This window comes from Schistocerca gregaria, chromosome 2 (genome assembly GCF_023897955.1).
Source record: "Schistocerca gregaria isolate iqSchGreg1 chromosome 2, iqSchGreg1.2, whole genome shotgun sequence".
NCBI classification, from domain to species: Eukaryota; Metazoa; Arthropoda; class Insecta; order Orthoptera; family Acrididae; genus Schistocerca; species Schistocerca gregaria.
Window position 1 is genome coordinate 859,156,852 of NC_064921.1, and position 15,552 is coordinate 859,172,403.

General features: G+C 45.1%; 1 protein-coding gene across 1 annotated transcript in view; it reads left to right on the plus strand.

Annotated features, from left to right (window-relative positions):
- LOC126335237 (uncharacterized) overlaps window positions 1-15,552 on the plus strand; it is a 47,290-nt gene that overhangs the window by 19,108 nt on the left and 12,630 nt on the right. The window contains exon 2 of the mRNA XM_049998277.1: window positions 9,807-9,864. Within this exon, the coding sequence (XP_049854234.1) occupies window positions 9,807-9,864 (58 nt within the window). The remainder of the gene's footprint in view (window positions 1-9,806; window positions 9,865-15,552) is intronic.

The following is a 15,552-nucleotide window of genomic DNA, read 5'->3' on the forward strand; positions in this document are numbered from 1 at the left end:
TCTGTGGTTCGCATTTTACCAGTTTGGCATTAGCTCGGTGAAATATAAGCTCAAGATGGCTTGCCGTGAAGGGCAACAAAACAGGGCGCAGAATATCGTAGGCGTACCGGTGTGATATAAAGGTGCCACTGATGACAACCAAGGCGGTTCTGCTACTATGAAATAAATGGCACCCCAGACCAATCAATACTCCTGGCTATCGGGCCGTATGGTGAGTGACAGTCGGGTTGATCTCCAGAAACATCTTCGACCTAGAATCTCATTCACTGGAGCAGAATTGTCCTCAATGATGAGATCCGATGACCAGCGAAGACGTGTCTGGAGACGCCCCGGACAGTGTTTAATCTCAGTCTTTGTGTTTCGTATTGATTGTTGACGAAATAATACTGGTGGTTTTCAAGTAAAGTATGTATTGTATTATTAATTTAAATATTGCATTCTTTATGAGACAACCTATACATAAAATGTAACAATTAATATCTACGAATAAAAAGTTATCATTAACAGGGAAATACTGCTGCAAAATCCATTATGTACATTAAAAGGCCTAGCAAAATTCGTAGTGTCCAATATTTTCTGTTGATAACTATAAAATGGATACTTATTTTTTTAAATTTTGTGGTAAGTCGGAGAACATATTTTATTATCTTTTCCAAATAAAAGTCTTGTCATCATAAGGAATGTCGGTCTTTAGCGGATCCTGAAATTTTTGTTTATTTGACCATGAATTCTACAACTGGACGACTACAGTGAATTACTTCTTGAAAGAAGTTGATAAGATTTCAAAGTGGTGCAATGACTGGCTACTTGTTTTAAATGTCCAGGAACATACAATCGTAGACTTCACGAAAAGAAAAAAAAGTATCATCTGACTACAATATCAGTGATTTGGAATAAAAAATCTTTGACAAATATCTGTGTGTAATACTCTGTGGATATGAAATGAGATAATCATACACTCCCAGTCGCAGGTGAAGCAAGTGGAGACTTCGGATCACTGCTAGCTAGTGGGACAATGCTTTCAGCCTACAAAAGATATTGTTTACAAAACACTCCGGCAATCCATTCTAGAATTTTCTCCAGTGTGTAGGACCCATTCAAAATAAGACTGTATGGGATACTGAACGTACACAAAGAACAGAATCACGAACTGTTACAGGTTTGTGTGACCCAGGCGAAAGCGCCACGGACTGCTGAAAAACCTGAAGCTGTTCTGTGAAAGCTTATTAAGTGTTTCAAGGAGCAGTCTAAGAATTTGCTACAGCTATCTACGTACCATTCCTGCAACCTTGGTGACCCGCAGGCCTCATTCACATCAACAACACCCCCCCCCCCTCCACACACACACACACACACACACACACACACACACACACACACACACACACACACAAACCAACTAAGAAGGAATCACCCGAATGGGACGAAAATCTATAGATGTGGTTTTCATGTACGAGTACAGACAAACAAATTCAAGAGAAAGAACTGAGCAAATCAATAACACTTTGGTCCACCTCTAGTCCTTATGCAAAAAATTATTCGGTTTGGTGTTGATTGACAGAGTTTCTGGATATCGTCCTGAGGAATGCAGTGTCAAATTCTGACCAACTGGCACGTTAGACAATCAAAATCGTATTCTGGTTGAAGGGCCCGCTTCGTCCGCAGACATCCACAAAATTTTCGACTATACTAGAACAAAGTTTCGCTTGAATTTGACAAATGGCGCTTCTAATTTCTGCCTTGGGTTGAGGGATGGCTCGTGGATTGATCATATAAACACGAGATTCATATGGTGTCAAACTCGGTGGCCAGTTCTGATCGCCGTTGCGAGAGATGAGACGAGCAGGGAATCTTATTCTCAGCTACCTTGATGCTCAACGGTAGTGTGGCGTGCTTTCCCTCTCCTGGTGGAACTACATCCGTTCCACATTCGGTTATTGCAATTGTGGTCATAAAAACTGTGTTATCGTATGGCGATAACGATCAAAAGTCACAACTGGAAGCAGACTGTAATACCCACTACACACTGTATATCAATTTTTGTTGCATTATGACGAGCTGCTTCCAATGTATCACTAAATTATATGAAGTCAGCACTTTTTATAGCAACTAACACTCCCAGAAATCACTTGACACCAGTAAGAGTGTAAAGTTTCCCAATTTCATTTGTTCCCGGTTATCCGCTTATTGGAGGCTAGCATCCATACATATTACAGAAATGGATGTATGTTCCACATCTCCTCCTAAATCAATGGAGCGAATTCAACAAAACATGGTACACGTATCTCTTACTGTCGGTCAACAATCGCTGTGCGGGTAAGAACCACCTGCCGACTATAGTTCATAAAGAATGAGATGCGTGAAAAACTACCGCATCATGCACGATGTTTAAATTTATTGCTTCTGTGCTACAAAATCCATTCGCAATAAATTTCGTAGAAAGTATCAACATACGCCATTAAATCCACCTACAACATTACATCATGGTACCATACATAGTGTAGGAGATATGACTACATAAACTCTGAGATGCTTGAAAAACTGCGGCATCATCGGTAAAGTTTTAATACATTTATCCTTTACTACGAAGACATTAGCAGAGTCGAGTCAACTGGCTGCACTTTTGACAGCTTTCAGGTGCGAAGCGCAAACAGCTGCAGGAGAAAACAAATCATAGAGATGGGAAGCAGCTGCGCCCTGTGGATGGAAACTGTCTAATTTGGATACTGTGCTTATACATTTGTACGTTATGCATATTTCCTTCTACGACTGTTTCGTAATTTCAAAGGTGTTTTTACAAATACGAGGAAATGAAATTTTTTGATATTACACTAAAAACACAGTTCATTTTTTGTGTTCGTTGCTAATAGATATTTGGAAAATGAATACTTTGGCAATGCTTGTGTTTCAGCTACTCTAACAATAAAAAAATTGTTAAAATGGCCCTGAGCACTATGGGACTTAACATCTGAGGTCATCAGTCCTCTAGAACTTAGAACTACTTAACCCTAACTAACCTAAGGACATCACACACATCCATGCAGGATTCGAACCTGAAACCGTAGCGGTCGAGCGGTTCCAGAGTGAAGCGCCTAGAACCGCTCGGCCACTCCGGCCGATTAACAATAAAACACCGCGTATAAACATCCTCTTGGTTCAGATGTCAAATCACACTCTGTGTCCCCGTATAAGTGGCTGGACGTACCGGTTTTCAGGCCAGAGGAAGAGCGAGCCATTTCCAGCAGCATCACGCCATTAAAACAACGATTATTAAAAACTTACTATTATGTGGAGTACCGTAATAAACATAATTTGTGACATGATTGAGGATTTCTTGGTGGGTAGGACGCAGCTTGTAATGTGATTTCTTGTTTTCTCGGCGTAATTGATTGAAAGTGTGGTTCTGGATACACAGCCGAGTTGTTTTTTTCCATTTTACGCGCAATATTTCGGCGACCTACCTAGTTGTCATCTTCAGGTGTAGCGAATTTTGCTGTTATATGCACTCGCTGCCTAGACTCCAGCCACTCTGATGGGAGCCCAACCAGTGAATGCACATAACAGCAAAATACACAGTACATGAAAGTAAGTACTGGCCTACTCACCGAAATAATGTGCATAAAATGGAAAAAAGTCGGACGTGTACCTGCAAGCACACGATGTTATCTTGGGCAGAAAGTCATCGACAGAGGTAAAAGTAACTTCAGTCAAAGTGATTACAATTTTGACAACTTGTTTTAAATCTTCATAAACGTAAAAGCTTTAGTTTTCGAAACATTCGACTCGTACAAACAACTGGGCGTAACAATTAGTATGGATGTAAAACGGAATGATCAAATAGGTTCGGTCGTAGGTAAGGCAGGTGGCAGACTTTGGTGCATTAGCGGAATACTAGATTCATTATAAATCACTTGATCCCCGTTTTGGAATATTGTTCGGGTGTGTGGCATACGTACCAAATAGGACCAGCAGAAGACAATGAACGCAAACATACAAGGGTGACAAGAAATGGCCCCAGCTTTGTTTGTACGTGAGAGTGGCACAGATATGCTGAAATGGCACTCTTGAAGATAGATGTAAGGCATCCCGACAAAATCTACTGGCTGTAAATGTTGACTTCGGAATATGACCACTCGCATAGGGATCATGAGAATAAGATTAGATTAATTATAGAGGCATTTAAACAATCATTCTTCACACGTTCCACAAGTGAATGGAACGGAAAGAAATCCTAACGTGTGGTACCATCCTAAGTATCCACTGTCATGCACTTCGCAGTGGTTTGCATGCATATACGTAGATGCAGATGCACTGTAATGCTAAAGTCAAATTTCGGATTAAGCGCAGAAATACTGAACTCTGAGATTAAGCACAGGATACTACAATACGTTGCGAGCCAACCGCATGAAACGGGGATCTTAACTTTCTACTTTAATGAATTTACTTTGGGTTTCTGGGACCAAAAATGTAACGTGATCCACCATTTTATACTTACAAATGAAATGACGTAATTTCAGAGACTTTACTGGTCTCATACAGATTTGATATTATGTATACAGACTGAAGTGGCAAGTGAAAATTTGTACCAAGGCCGGAACTCGAACCTGGATCTCTTGCTTACTAGGCAGTTGTGTTATCCACTAAACCACCATGGTACAGAGGTTCACACAACTGCACGGTTTACCCTCGCATGTCCACCACTGCACTAAGGCGGCTTAGTGGCTAACACACCTGCCTAGTAAGTGGGAGACCCAGGTGCGATTCCCAGACTTGGTACAAATTTTCACTCACCACTTCAGTCAGTATACATAAAACCACATCTGTATGAAACCTGAAAAGTCTCTGAAACTGTGCCATTTCGTTTGTATAAGTAACTGTTCCTGGGTTTTGGGCTGGATCCCCCATTTACCTTCGAAGCTGAGGTGCTATTCCAGAACATTGAGGGCCTCCGCAATTCTGTTCGTGTGTAAAGAGGAGTTTAAAGAAGACTGGGGCAGCAATGGGAATCTGGATCGAGGAGAGAGGTATGCCAGGGTAATCTTTGCAGTTGTGTGAATCGCTGTACCAAGGCGGCTTAGTGCCTAAGGCAGGCACGGTAGCTCAGCATGATCAGTCAGAGGGCTGCTCGTCGTTTGTAATAAAAAAAACTGAGTAAAGGAATCAACGATCAACTTCCACATATGTATTGTGACGTCCACCCAGACCAAACGCAACGAATAATACCGAACAAATAATAATAAAAAACGCACCTACCTCCTAAGCAGGAGACCCGGGTTCGATTCTTGACCTCTGTACAAATTTTCGCTGCTGATTGTCTGTACACATACAATTTTGTGAATGCTCGTTCATTATGCGTGCTGGGTAGTACTGGATTGTGACATGATTGTAAAACATTTAGGCCCTATGATTTTAATCGAATCAGTCTGCTTTCGGCCGGTGAGCGGCGAGGACGTCTTGTTTACGTCCCGTCCGCAGAATCGCGAGCGCGCGTTGTTTGTTTACTTCCTCGCCGCAGCTAATCCTCGCGTCCGTTGACACTTAGTCGCCATGGCTCATTCGTACAGAAATGCTACCATCATGATCAGCTTCCAGCCCGACTACGCACGACCACGAGCCTTTGAAGTCGAACGATTCATCCGCGACGAAGTTCAAATACCAACACAGGACATCATCGGTATCCACCTATCCATCACAAGTAGTGTCGTTTACACCAATGTGGTCAATGACGAGTTATGTCACGCAGTTGTGAACAGATGAGCGAACACTCTCAAATTCAACACTCCGATGGTAACATCGGAGAGGTTATTGTTGACCACGCTGGACTAGGATTACGCACACTAAGAGTCTTCGAACTCCGGTTCGAAGTGCCACGGGACGTAGTTACCTCAACTTTCCACCCTTATGGCACGGTAATTAGCCACGTGGCCGAAAAATTGAACACCTTCGAGACGTACCAGGTGCTCAACGGCGCCCGACAAGTGAAAATTGAATTAAAGAAACATGTGCCGTCCTACTTAGTCATAGGTGGCTGTCGAGCAATAGTAATGTACGACGGACAACCTCGTACTTGTTCTGGTTGCGACCAGGAGGGTCATGTGCGCTCGGCGTGTATTCAACACCGGGTTACACAGATTCCATTACATGACACAGCACCACCTTCTACGCTCACGGCCCTCCCCCTCAATTACGCAGGGGTGACACCGTCATGACAGACGACAAACCACTTGGAAGACAGGAAGCGTTAGAATGCACACCTGTCGCCAGTCCTGGATTGACAAACAACATTACGGTGTCCGCAGAGATTGAAGAACGCCGCCCATAGACTCCACTTGAAGATTTGGACGAGAGAATGGAACTCGACGCTAGGGTTGTACCGACCTCTGCCTTTCTCCCTGAGAGGGATGCGATACAGGACACAGAAACCCACGTCCGCAAACAAAGGTCACCGAGAAAACATAAAAAGCGACGTCGCACACCCTCAGACGATTGCCTCCAGCGGACGTCTTCTCCAGTTGACGACCGGACGGCCGACGAGACGATGAGGAAAATGGATGACACAGGATCGCCCTCACCTGTTACTTTGTCCGCTCTCTCGGGCAAACAGATTGCAAGCACAGCGCCCGCCGTTGGTACACAACCAGAAACAACTGCGGATTCACCCTTAGTCACTCAGCCCACAAGTGTTCTACCACAGCCACCGTTAACTTACGGACCTTGAGCGGATGACATTGAAGACGATTCTACGCCCGCTGTGGTGGATGAGGAGAGGGGTCTCTCCTCCCACACCTTGGCCCCTCCCGAGTAGCAACACATGACGGCGCGGACGCGGCCAGCAGATTACAGGCCCCACTTTTTACGGCGAAACTGACGGCAGCCCCCACCTCAGGAGACGATCTACAGACCTATCACTTCACGACCATCAACATTATCGCCATTCGGACACGTACGAAGTTATCGCTGCTCCAAGACATGCTCAATGCAGCAGACTTTGACACTATCTTTCTCCAAGAAGTCTTCGTCGCCGATTTCCCGGGTATGTATGGTTATACGGCTCATGTGTCCCACGCCTCGCCAACTAACAGTGGAGTCGCAGTTCTCCTCTGAGAGGGCCTCGAGGAGGACGAAGTCCGATATCTCCCCGACGCTGGAGGAATGGCCGTAACGGTGCAAGGCGTCCGGTTTATCAATGTGTACGCTCCTTCCAGAACGAATCTCCGTCGTGACTGATCGCACTTCTTCGCAGAAGGAATAGCACCACTTTTTCAGGGCAGGCACGACGACTTGATATTAGGGGGCGATTTCAATTGCACCCAAGCACCTAATATCAGCTGCCACGCGATTCACCGTGCCCCGAACTTGGAACACTCATAGGAGATCTCCAGCTGGTAGATACATGGGAACATGTCCTAGGAAATAGACCGGGATACACCCATTTCACGAGTCACTCGTCAAGTCACATCGATAGGATTTACGTCTCCCGTTCTCTCGCAGCAAAGGTGAGTGACACGGAGGTGTGGCCGCTGGTCCTTTCTGATGACGAGGCCTGTACATGACAATGCGCCATGTCACTGGGCCAAAGTTGTTCACGATTGGTTTGGAGAACAAAAAATGGTTCAAATGGCTCTGAGCACTATTGGACTTAACATCTGAGGTCATCAGTCACCTAGAACTTAGAATTACTTAAACCTAACTAACCTGAGAACATCACACACATCCATGCCCGAGGCAGGATTAGAACCTGCGACCATAGCGGTCGCACGGTTCCAGACTGTAGCGCCTAGAACCACTCGGCCACCCCGTATTAGGAGGTACCCTATGACTTGTATCACCTCGGTATGTAAAGGAATGGAATTCTGAATAATCTTAACGGTCTAGAGATTTAGCATTCAAGAATCCAGTTATTTAGTGACATTGTTTAGCACTGAACAGGACATTACCAGCACTACTCATTGTCAAGCTGTAATAGCTACAGTCCCATAGTTACATATGACATGGGGGAATTAAGTGAATTTGTATGACGATCAGCAATGGTAAGCCTCACTGAAATATAAGGTTTATAATCTATTTAAGCATAGGTTTCTGCATCATACACTACCTTCGGGCTGTCAGATCAACAGTGAAGCATAAGAGTGGGAAACTGCGACTACCACAGAGAGTAAAACTTTGCAAGGATTCATTTAATGGCAAAATGGCTGCCAACTAAATAACACTAGCTGAAGACCAAATGCTACTCTGCACATGGTGAGAAATACTATACTTACTCGCCATCATGATTAGGATAAAATGAATTAATGCTACACACATCAAATTGAACTTAGTGATTTTAAATGGGGAAGATGGGTACAAGCCTAATGATAACTACATGGAGCACCTACGTAAACAGATACAACGACTGCTAATAAATGGAATTTTTGACACCAAGCTTCACTTGATGTAACAAATTTCACATGCAAAAAGTTATTTTAATATAAATATAGTCATTCCCTTTGCATGAAGGTGCCACAGGTTTAAACAGATCTTCTCATAAAATCCAAGTCAACGAAGAATTACATCTCCATATTTCAGTAGACCATCGATATTAAGAAGCTCCTCTCAGCAGACTCTCCACTCACAATATTTTTCTCCCTAAACTTGTCACAACCCTCAGCATCAGTCCTCTATGGAGAGAGTGGCAAACTGACCAGTTGCCCACACCCACCATAAAGCATGAGATGTTAACCCAATTAGGGTTGGAAAAAACACAAGTATTTGTTGCCCTCTACTTTCCAAAGAGGGAAGACTTAGAGAAGATTCTACCCAGCAGGCCACAGGGCCAATCAAATGGCACAATTTTAAGAACAGTGTGAAAGTTCTGTTCTTCTGCTAAGATGTGATATTGCCCACTAAGTTTGAAAGGAAAACTAAATTACTTACCCCTGGCCTCCCAGAGGAGGAAGAAAGATAACCTCCACTGGCTAGCGGCTCTGCTGCCATGTAAATGGAAATGAACGCACGGCATTGTGGGCCGGAAGTCCCCCAATCTGGGAAGTTCGGCCGCCAAGGGCAAGTACTTCTTTCCATTTCATGGAGGTTACTACCCCAGGATTTAGTAAAAGAGGAGGCACATGGCTACCAGTCACAAATGACTTTAAAGAGAAATAAAATAAAGTTCCACAGAAATATTCCTCCAGATATTGGCAGGAAGATGATCACATGATCATTATTAATAAATATTACAGATAAGTCAGAGAATGGCAACATTATGGAGGAGGTACAAAAATAATGTATATCTTTCATCATTCCAGTGCCTGAAGTGAAGTTTCCATAGAAACTCAAGGTTTGATATGAAGGATGAGGATCAAGGAAATTTTGTTAGGCGCTGGTTGCATGAGAATGTATACATGTTTATAGGGGTTCTTACGCAACTCTAGGTCCAAAGTCAATGCTCTCATCTTTCTTTTGTGATGAGTCATAAACTAAGTTAAAGTTAATTAATAAACATATGTAATAAGCCTCAATATGTTGCCAGTGTTGCCCAGGTGAAAGACACAAGTCCACTCTAAAAATTATGAGAGTATTTATTTCAGGATTAACCAACATATATATTACCTCCTTTTATGCACACATCATATAGAGAGATAGTTGGCTGTACATAGATAGTCATTATTCTTACACACCATATACTGTGTAAATAATATTATTATATGCTGTGTTAACAATATTATTTATATAATCCCATAAATTTTGAGTGCTGTCAGTTTCACAAGTGTCAATGTATTTAGAATATACATTTTCTAACTGTTAGTTTAAGTCACATGTATTTTCAGGAGTTAAACTGGACGGAAAAGGATCCAGAAGACACTATTTTCACTTCATCTGGGGATGGTATGTTACATGTATCATGCTCTTCCATTTAGATCAACAACCTAAACAATTAAGTTCAAATGTTTTAAATATTTTATGTCTGAAGCAGTTATCAAATGTCTTTCTAAGACTTTAATATAAATTTATATATATGCTGTTCATGATTGTTACACTGTCTTTCACTAAGTCTAGTTAAGACTTGTATCTTTCCTGCAACTGCATTTTTGTTCCTTTGTTTCCTTTGTGAGTTTCTTTCATATCTTGAAAAAAACTGTGATGACATTGTGTGCAGCTGTAGTGATGATTTTTATGGCTGTTATTTGCCAGTATTTGATCTTGCAAACTTCTGTTGCAGTACCCAACATGAGGTAAACAGTACTGTACTATTAAATACACTATTTAATTCAGTATAGCAGTATATGATACATGGCCTAAAATGTTATACACTTCATGGTACGCACACAGTGAAAACAGTTTGACATGATCTGTGTGCTCTTCAAGAGCCCATGGCATGGCCAATGTTATGGCCAGAGCAGGTTGGAAAAGGCTAGTGTCCACTCTGTCTGCTTGCCATGGGGGTCTTGTGTCTTGTCTGATATGTGGAGGAGGCTCTGCCAGCAGGGACTAAGCACATTGGGTGCACTCGGCTGCAAATCATTGCTCTTGTCAGCACGACTGATGTCTGCTGCCTGGATTCACAGGCCATCCTTAGTCCCTACAGGCAGCAGGCTGATTTGGTGAAGACAGCGGGTCATTCTCACAGAGTGAAAACAGTGCTAACATTATGCAGCATCATTCCCACAAATGACCATGGTCCTCTGCTTTGGAGGTAATAGGCAGGCTTAAAACAGAGGCTCAGACAATTCCTTGATCATCGTTGATGAGGATTACTTGACCTCTGCTATTGGGTGGAGAAATGTATAGCCCCCTAGGTCAGGTACATGCAGGAAGCAGCTACCAGGATAGCGGAACAAGTGCAGCGATCACATGTCGATTTCTTAGAATAGAGAAATCCCTCTACACACCTAATAAGACACATTCTGACTGCACACAGAATAGCTTTCATCATAGAAGACTGGAGAAACAAAATGTTAATACTATATTAGCTAATAGCAAGAGCATCTATGGAAAGGTCCCAGAACTAGTCTCATTTATAAACAGTAAAAAATACCCACATAATATTAGGGACAAATAGCTGGCTGAAACTGCATGTCAACAGCAATGAAATCTAGACTCCAACTGGAATGTGTATCATAAAAAAAGATTGAATGCTGGCGGTAAAAGTGTGTTTATAGCAATAAAAAATACAATAATATCTAGTGAGATGAATACTGATCCAGAATGCGACAAAATTTGAGTGAAGATACGTGTTAAACACGGATCAAACATGGTCCCTGGATGTTTTTATAGACTTCCTACCTCAGCAGCAGCAGCAATGGTGGAACACCTGAGAGGAAACTTGGAAAACATTTCATGTAATTTTCCTGATCATGTGGAGATTTTAACTTACCTGCAATAGTCTGGGAGAATAAAGTGATTAGGATTGGTAGTAGTGACAGAGAATGATTTCAAATTTCTCTAAGTACCTCACCCAAAAATTATAATGAACAGTTAATTGGAGAACAAACTCATGAAGATAAAATCTTATACCTGCTAGTGACAAAAAAACATGAACTTTTTGAATCAGCACGGAACAGGGAATCAGTAATCATAAGTCCTTTAAAGTTTCACTGAATCTGGTACCGTGTGCCACGGAATTTGAATCCACGCCAGACGTCATGGACGTCGAAGACCCATAGAGGTCTCTGCACCATCGCGCCATAAGCTGTGGTGGCGCTCGCCTCCTGGCCCGCTTTTAGTATGGGGGCGCCACAGTGAAACACGTGGTCCCAGTGGCCAATAGTGGCGCCACCAATAGCGTATTTAAGAGCCGGCCTCTCGTGCAGCCAGTTCTCCCACCATCCTTCCTACGTCGCCATCCATAACATGGATTCCTACACATTTTTTCCCACTGCTCCATCCTTTCCCCCCTTCTGTACCTTTTGTATGTGGCGGACATGCCGCCGCCTTCACCCCCGGTCCACCTTCTCCAGTTTGCCAATGACACCGTCTTCCTTGCCCTTGCCCCCACCCTGTAGTGTTCCCAACACCTTCTCCAATCCCATCTTGACCGATTCACCGCTTGGTGCATCCAGTGGTTGCTCAAGGTCAATCCCTCCAAAACCCAGGTGATGATTGTAGGCAGAACCACCCCTATCTTCCGCCTCCTCGATTTCTATCTCACCATCTATGGCCGTCCTATCGCCCTCATCCCCACCCTTCAGTACCTTGGCGTCACCCTCGACTGTCGCCTCTCCTGGACCCCCCATCTCCAGACAATCCAAGCCAAGGCACGCTCCCGAGTCCATCTCCTCAAGCTCCTTTCCAGCCGTACATGGGATCTGGACACCTCAACCATCCTCCACACCTATAAATCCCACATCCGCCCTATCCTCTGTTATGCCCATCCTGCCTGGATCTCCGTCCCCCCTACCTTTTACAAATCCCTTCAGATCCTTGAGCGCCATGGTCTCTGCCTCACCTATCGCATCCATCTCCCCTCCCCCATGCGGATCCTGTATGACCTCATTCCGTTCCCACACCTCCTCCTTTTTCTTGAATGGATACGTATCCTGTACACCTCCCAAAAACTCGATCCTCCTCACCTGCTTGTCTCCCCCATCCTCTCCCACCCTCGCCCGCTGCCACGCCTGTATTCCCACGTCCCACCCAGCCTCCAACTCTCCACCCTCCTTACCCTCTTTCAAGGTGGCTTCCACCAGTTCCCCCTCCCTGATGCTGCCCTCCTCCCCTCCATTTACCCCTCCTACCAACTTTGATCCTCCCACCCTCCCATCTCCTCAGCCATTGGCATCTTTGTTCTCCCCCCCCCCCCCCCCTCACCCTTCTTCACCTTTTGGCAGGTCCCTGGACTCGCACACGCTACGTGGACATTCGCCACCAGAGATCATCGCCATTAGTGTCTAGTGTGCGTCGTCGTGTTTAGTGTTCAGTTTTCACCGTCACACTCCATCGTTCACCAGTGCCATTGACATCTTCAGTGTTTGTGTGTCATGTCAACAGTTTGTAGTCATTGAATGTGAACGGCTTCATGTTTTTTATGTTCATGTGTCTACTGTTTCTTCCCCACCGTTTTGTTCCAACTCATGTGTTTTCTCTGTTTTATCATTGTAATATCTTTGGCTGAAGAGTGGCGTATTGTGCTGCTGCCAGCCTACCTTTTTTTATATGGGTATTAAAATCACAATGAAGAAAAAAAAAGCGCACCAGTCAATCTAATCTCGCTTACGTCGGTTTACACCTCGCTTTGCGCTAGACTGTTACTTCCTGGTTCGTGTACGAGTGGACGTGTTTGTTTCCTTGTGACTGTGTTGTTCGGTCTTGTTGTATTCGTTCTGTCCTTCGTTGGTTGTGTCCGTCCTCTTCCGTTGTATTGTTGTTAGTGGACCTCTCCGCGGGTCCCGCTGCACCTTCCGTCATTGCTACCCTGCGACCGTCCTGGTCACAGTTATAACATTTTGGTGATGAGGTAAACAGTTGTCGCTCTTGCTATGGAGGCGGAGTTGGTCTGTCTGCTGGAGCAACAGTAGCAGCTCATGCAGCAGCAGCTCCAGTTAGACATCTTACAAAAGTCGCTGCAGTTGCTAACGGACAAAGTCAATGCCCGGGACACATTACCAAGTCAGCTTCAGGGTCCTCAGGTGTCTGATGCTTTTCCACGTCCACCGTCGTTTCGACACATTAATGATGCTAAAGAGGACTGGGAGACCTACTTACATAGGCTGAAAGAACATTTCACGGTTTTTCAATACACAGACGATTACTTGCAGTGGTCGTTGTTTTTGTGTTGGGCCTCTCCAGACACGTTCTTTCTTCTCCGCAAGTTGGCACCATTGTACAATGCTGTGGCTCTCTCTTTCCAGAAGATCTGCCTTTTGCTGACAAACTATAATTCCCAACGCTACCGTCTGGTCGCCTCTCGGCTAGAGTTCCACCAGTACCATAAACAGCCTGGTCAATCGTATTGTTCCTGGGTCACGGACTTGCAGGGTCTCAGCCGGCGATGGGATTTTATTTGCACCATTCAGCAGTGTAAGGCTTCGTATGCAGACTCCCTGATCCGTAATGTCGTGGTTCAGCTGGCTCTCGACCATGAGGTCTGTACTGCGGCATTGAAACTCGACAACCCTCCATGGAAGACATTCTCCGAATTGCCCACTCCTTTGAAATTGCTCAAGTTGCTAACAAGCATCTTATGACGCGACTGCAAGTGGCAACGATCGCGGCGTCCCGGCGGGTTCCGCCCTCGCAACGTTGATGTGGTCCAGCCGACAGGGGCCAGCGCCCTCGGGTCTCTTTCATGTTCCGACGTCTGTATGGCGTCGACGCCTTCGGTCGCCCCTCGTCACCGGTCGCCCCTTGTCTTACACTTTCATCTTGCCCACAGTGCTTTACTGCCCATTCGCGGGCTGATTGTCCCCACCTTGGAAAACGAGCACGCTGTGTAACAAGGAGGGCCACATCCGATAGGTCTGTCATAGTCGCTCGACTCGCTCCAGTGCTGCCCCTCCTGGGCCTCAAGATACAGTCCATGCTCTGCAATCAGTCATCCAAAGGACGACCCATCGGTGCGGAAGCTTTTCCTCATGCTCCGCATTTTCACTGAGGATGTCAGTTTTCAGGTCGACATTGGGGCCACCGTCTCCTTGATTAATATGATGACATATACCTGGCTGGGCTCTCTTGCGTTGTGCCCTCCCTCTCGCCTCTGGAGACGGTTCCATTCCCCTTCGTGGGCAGTTCGTCGTCCAGGCGACATACAGGTGTGCTCCCCGGCTCCATACCCTCTTTTTCGTCGACCATCCGTCGGCTTTGAATATATTTGGCCTGGATGTGTTTCAACTGTTTGGCTTTTCAATTTCCGACGAATTTAAGGTCGTTTCCACGGCTGTTCCGTTTCAGGATTTGGAAAATCTGTGCTCCGCTTTTGCGTCGTTGTTTGCACCGGATCTCGGATGTGCTTCCGGCTTTCAGGCGCACATCACCCTCCGGCTGGTTGCACAGCATCGCTTTTTCCGGGCCCGGCCCCTTCCGGTGGCCGTAAGGTCAAGTAGGAACTGGATCGGCTACAGGCCGCTGGCGTGCTGGAACCTGTACCCTCTAGTGCATGGGCGACACCACTGGTTGTCATATGGAAACCCAATAGGTCCCTTCGGCTGTGTGGAGACTTCGGCGCTACAGTCAATGCTCAGTCCCTCGTTGACACTTACCCCATTTTTCCAAGATCGACCTGGCTGAGGCATACCACAAGTTGCCTTTGGATGCCAAATCTCAGAACATCATGGTTATCAACACGCCTTTCGGATTGTATAAGTACAAGCGCCTTCCCTTTGGCGTCTCTTCGGCGCTGGCCACTTACCAGCGATTCCTGGAGAAGCTTACCCAGCCTATCCCTCCATTTGTTAATTATCTGGCTGACATCTTGGTCACTGGGCGTTCTCGCCAGGAATATCTGCAAAACCTCAGCGCCTTATTTCACGCTCTGCAATCTCTTGGTCTAAGCTATCGGCTGGACAAGTCTTGTTTTTTCAACAGGAAGTGGAATACTTGGGCCACTGGCTTAGCAAAGATGGCATTCGCCCTTCAAGT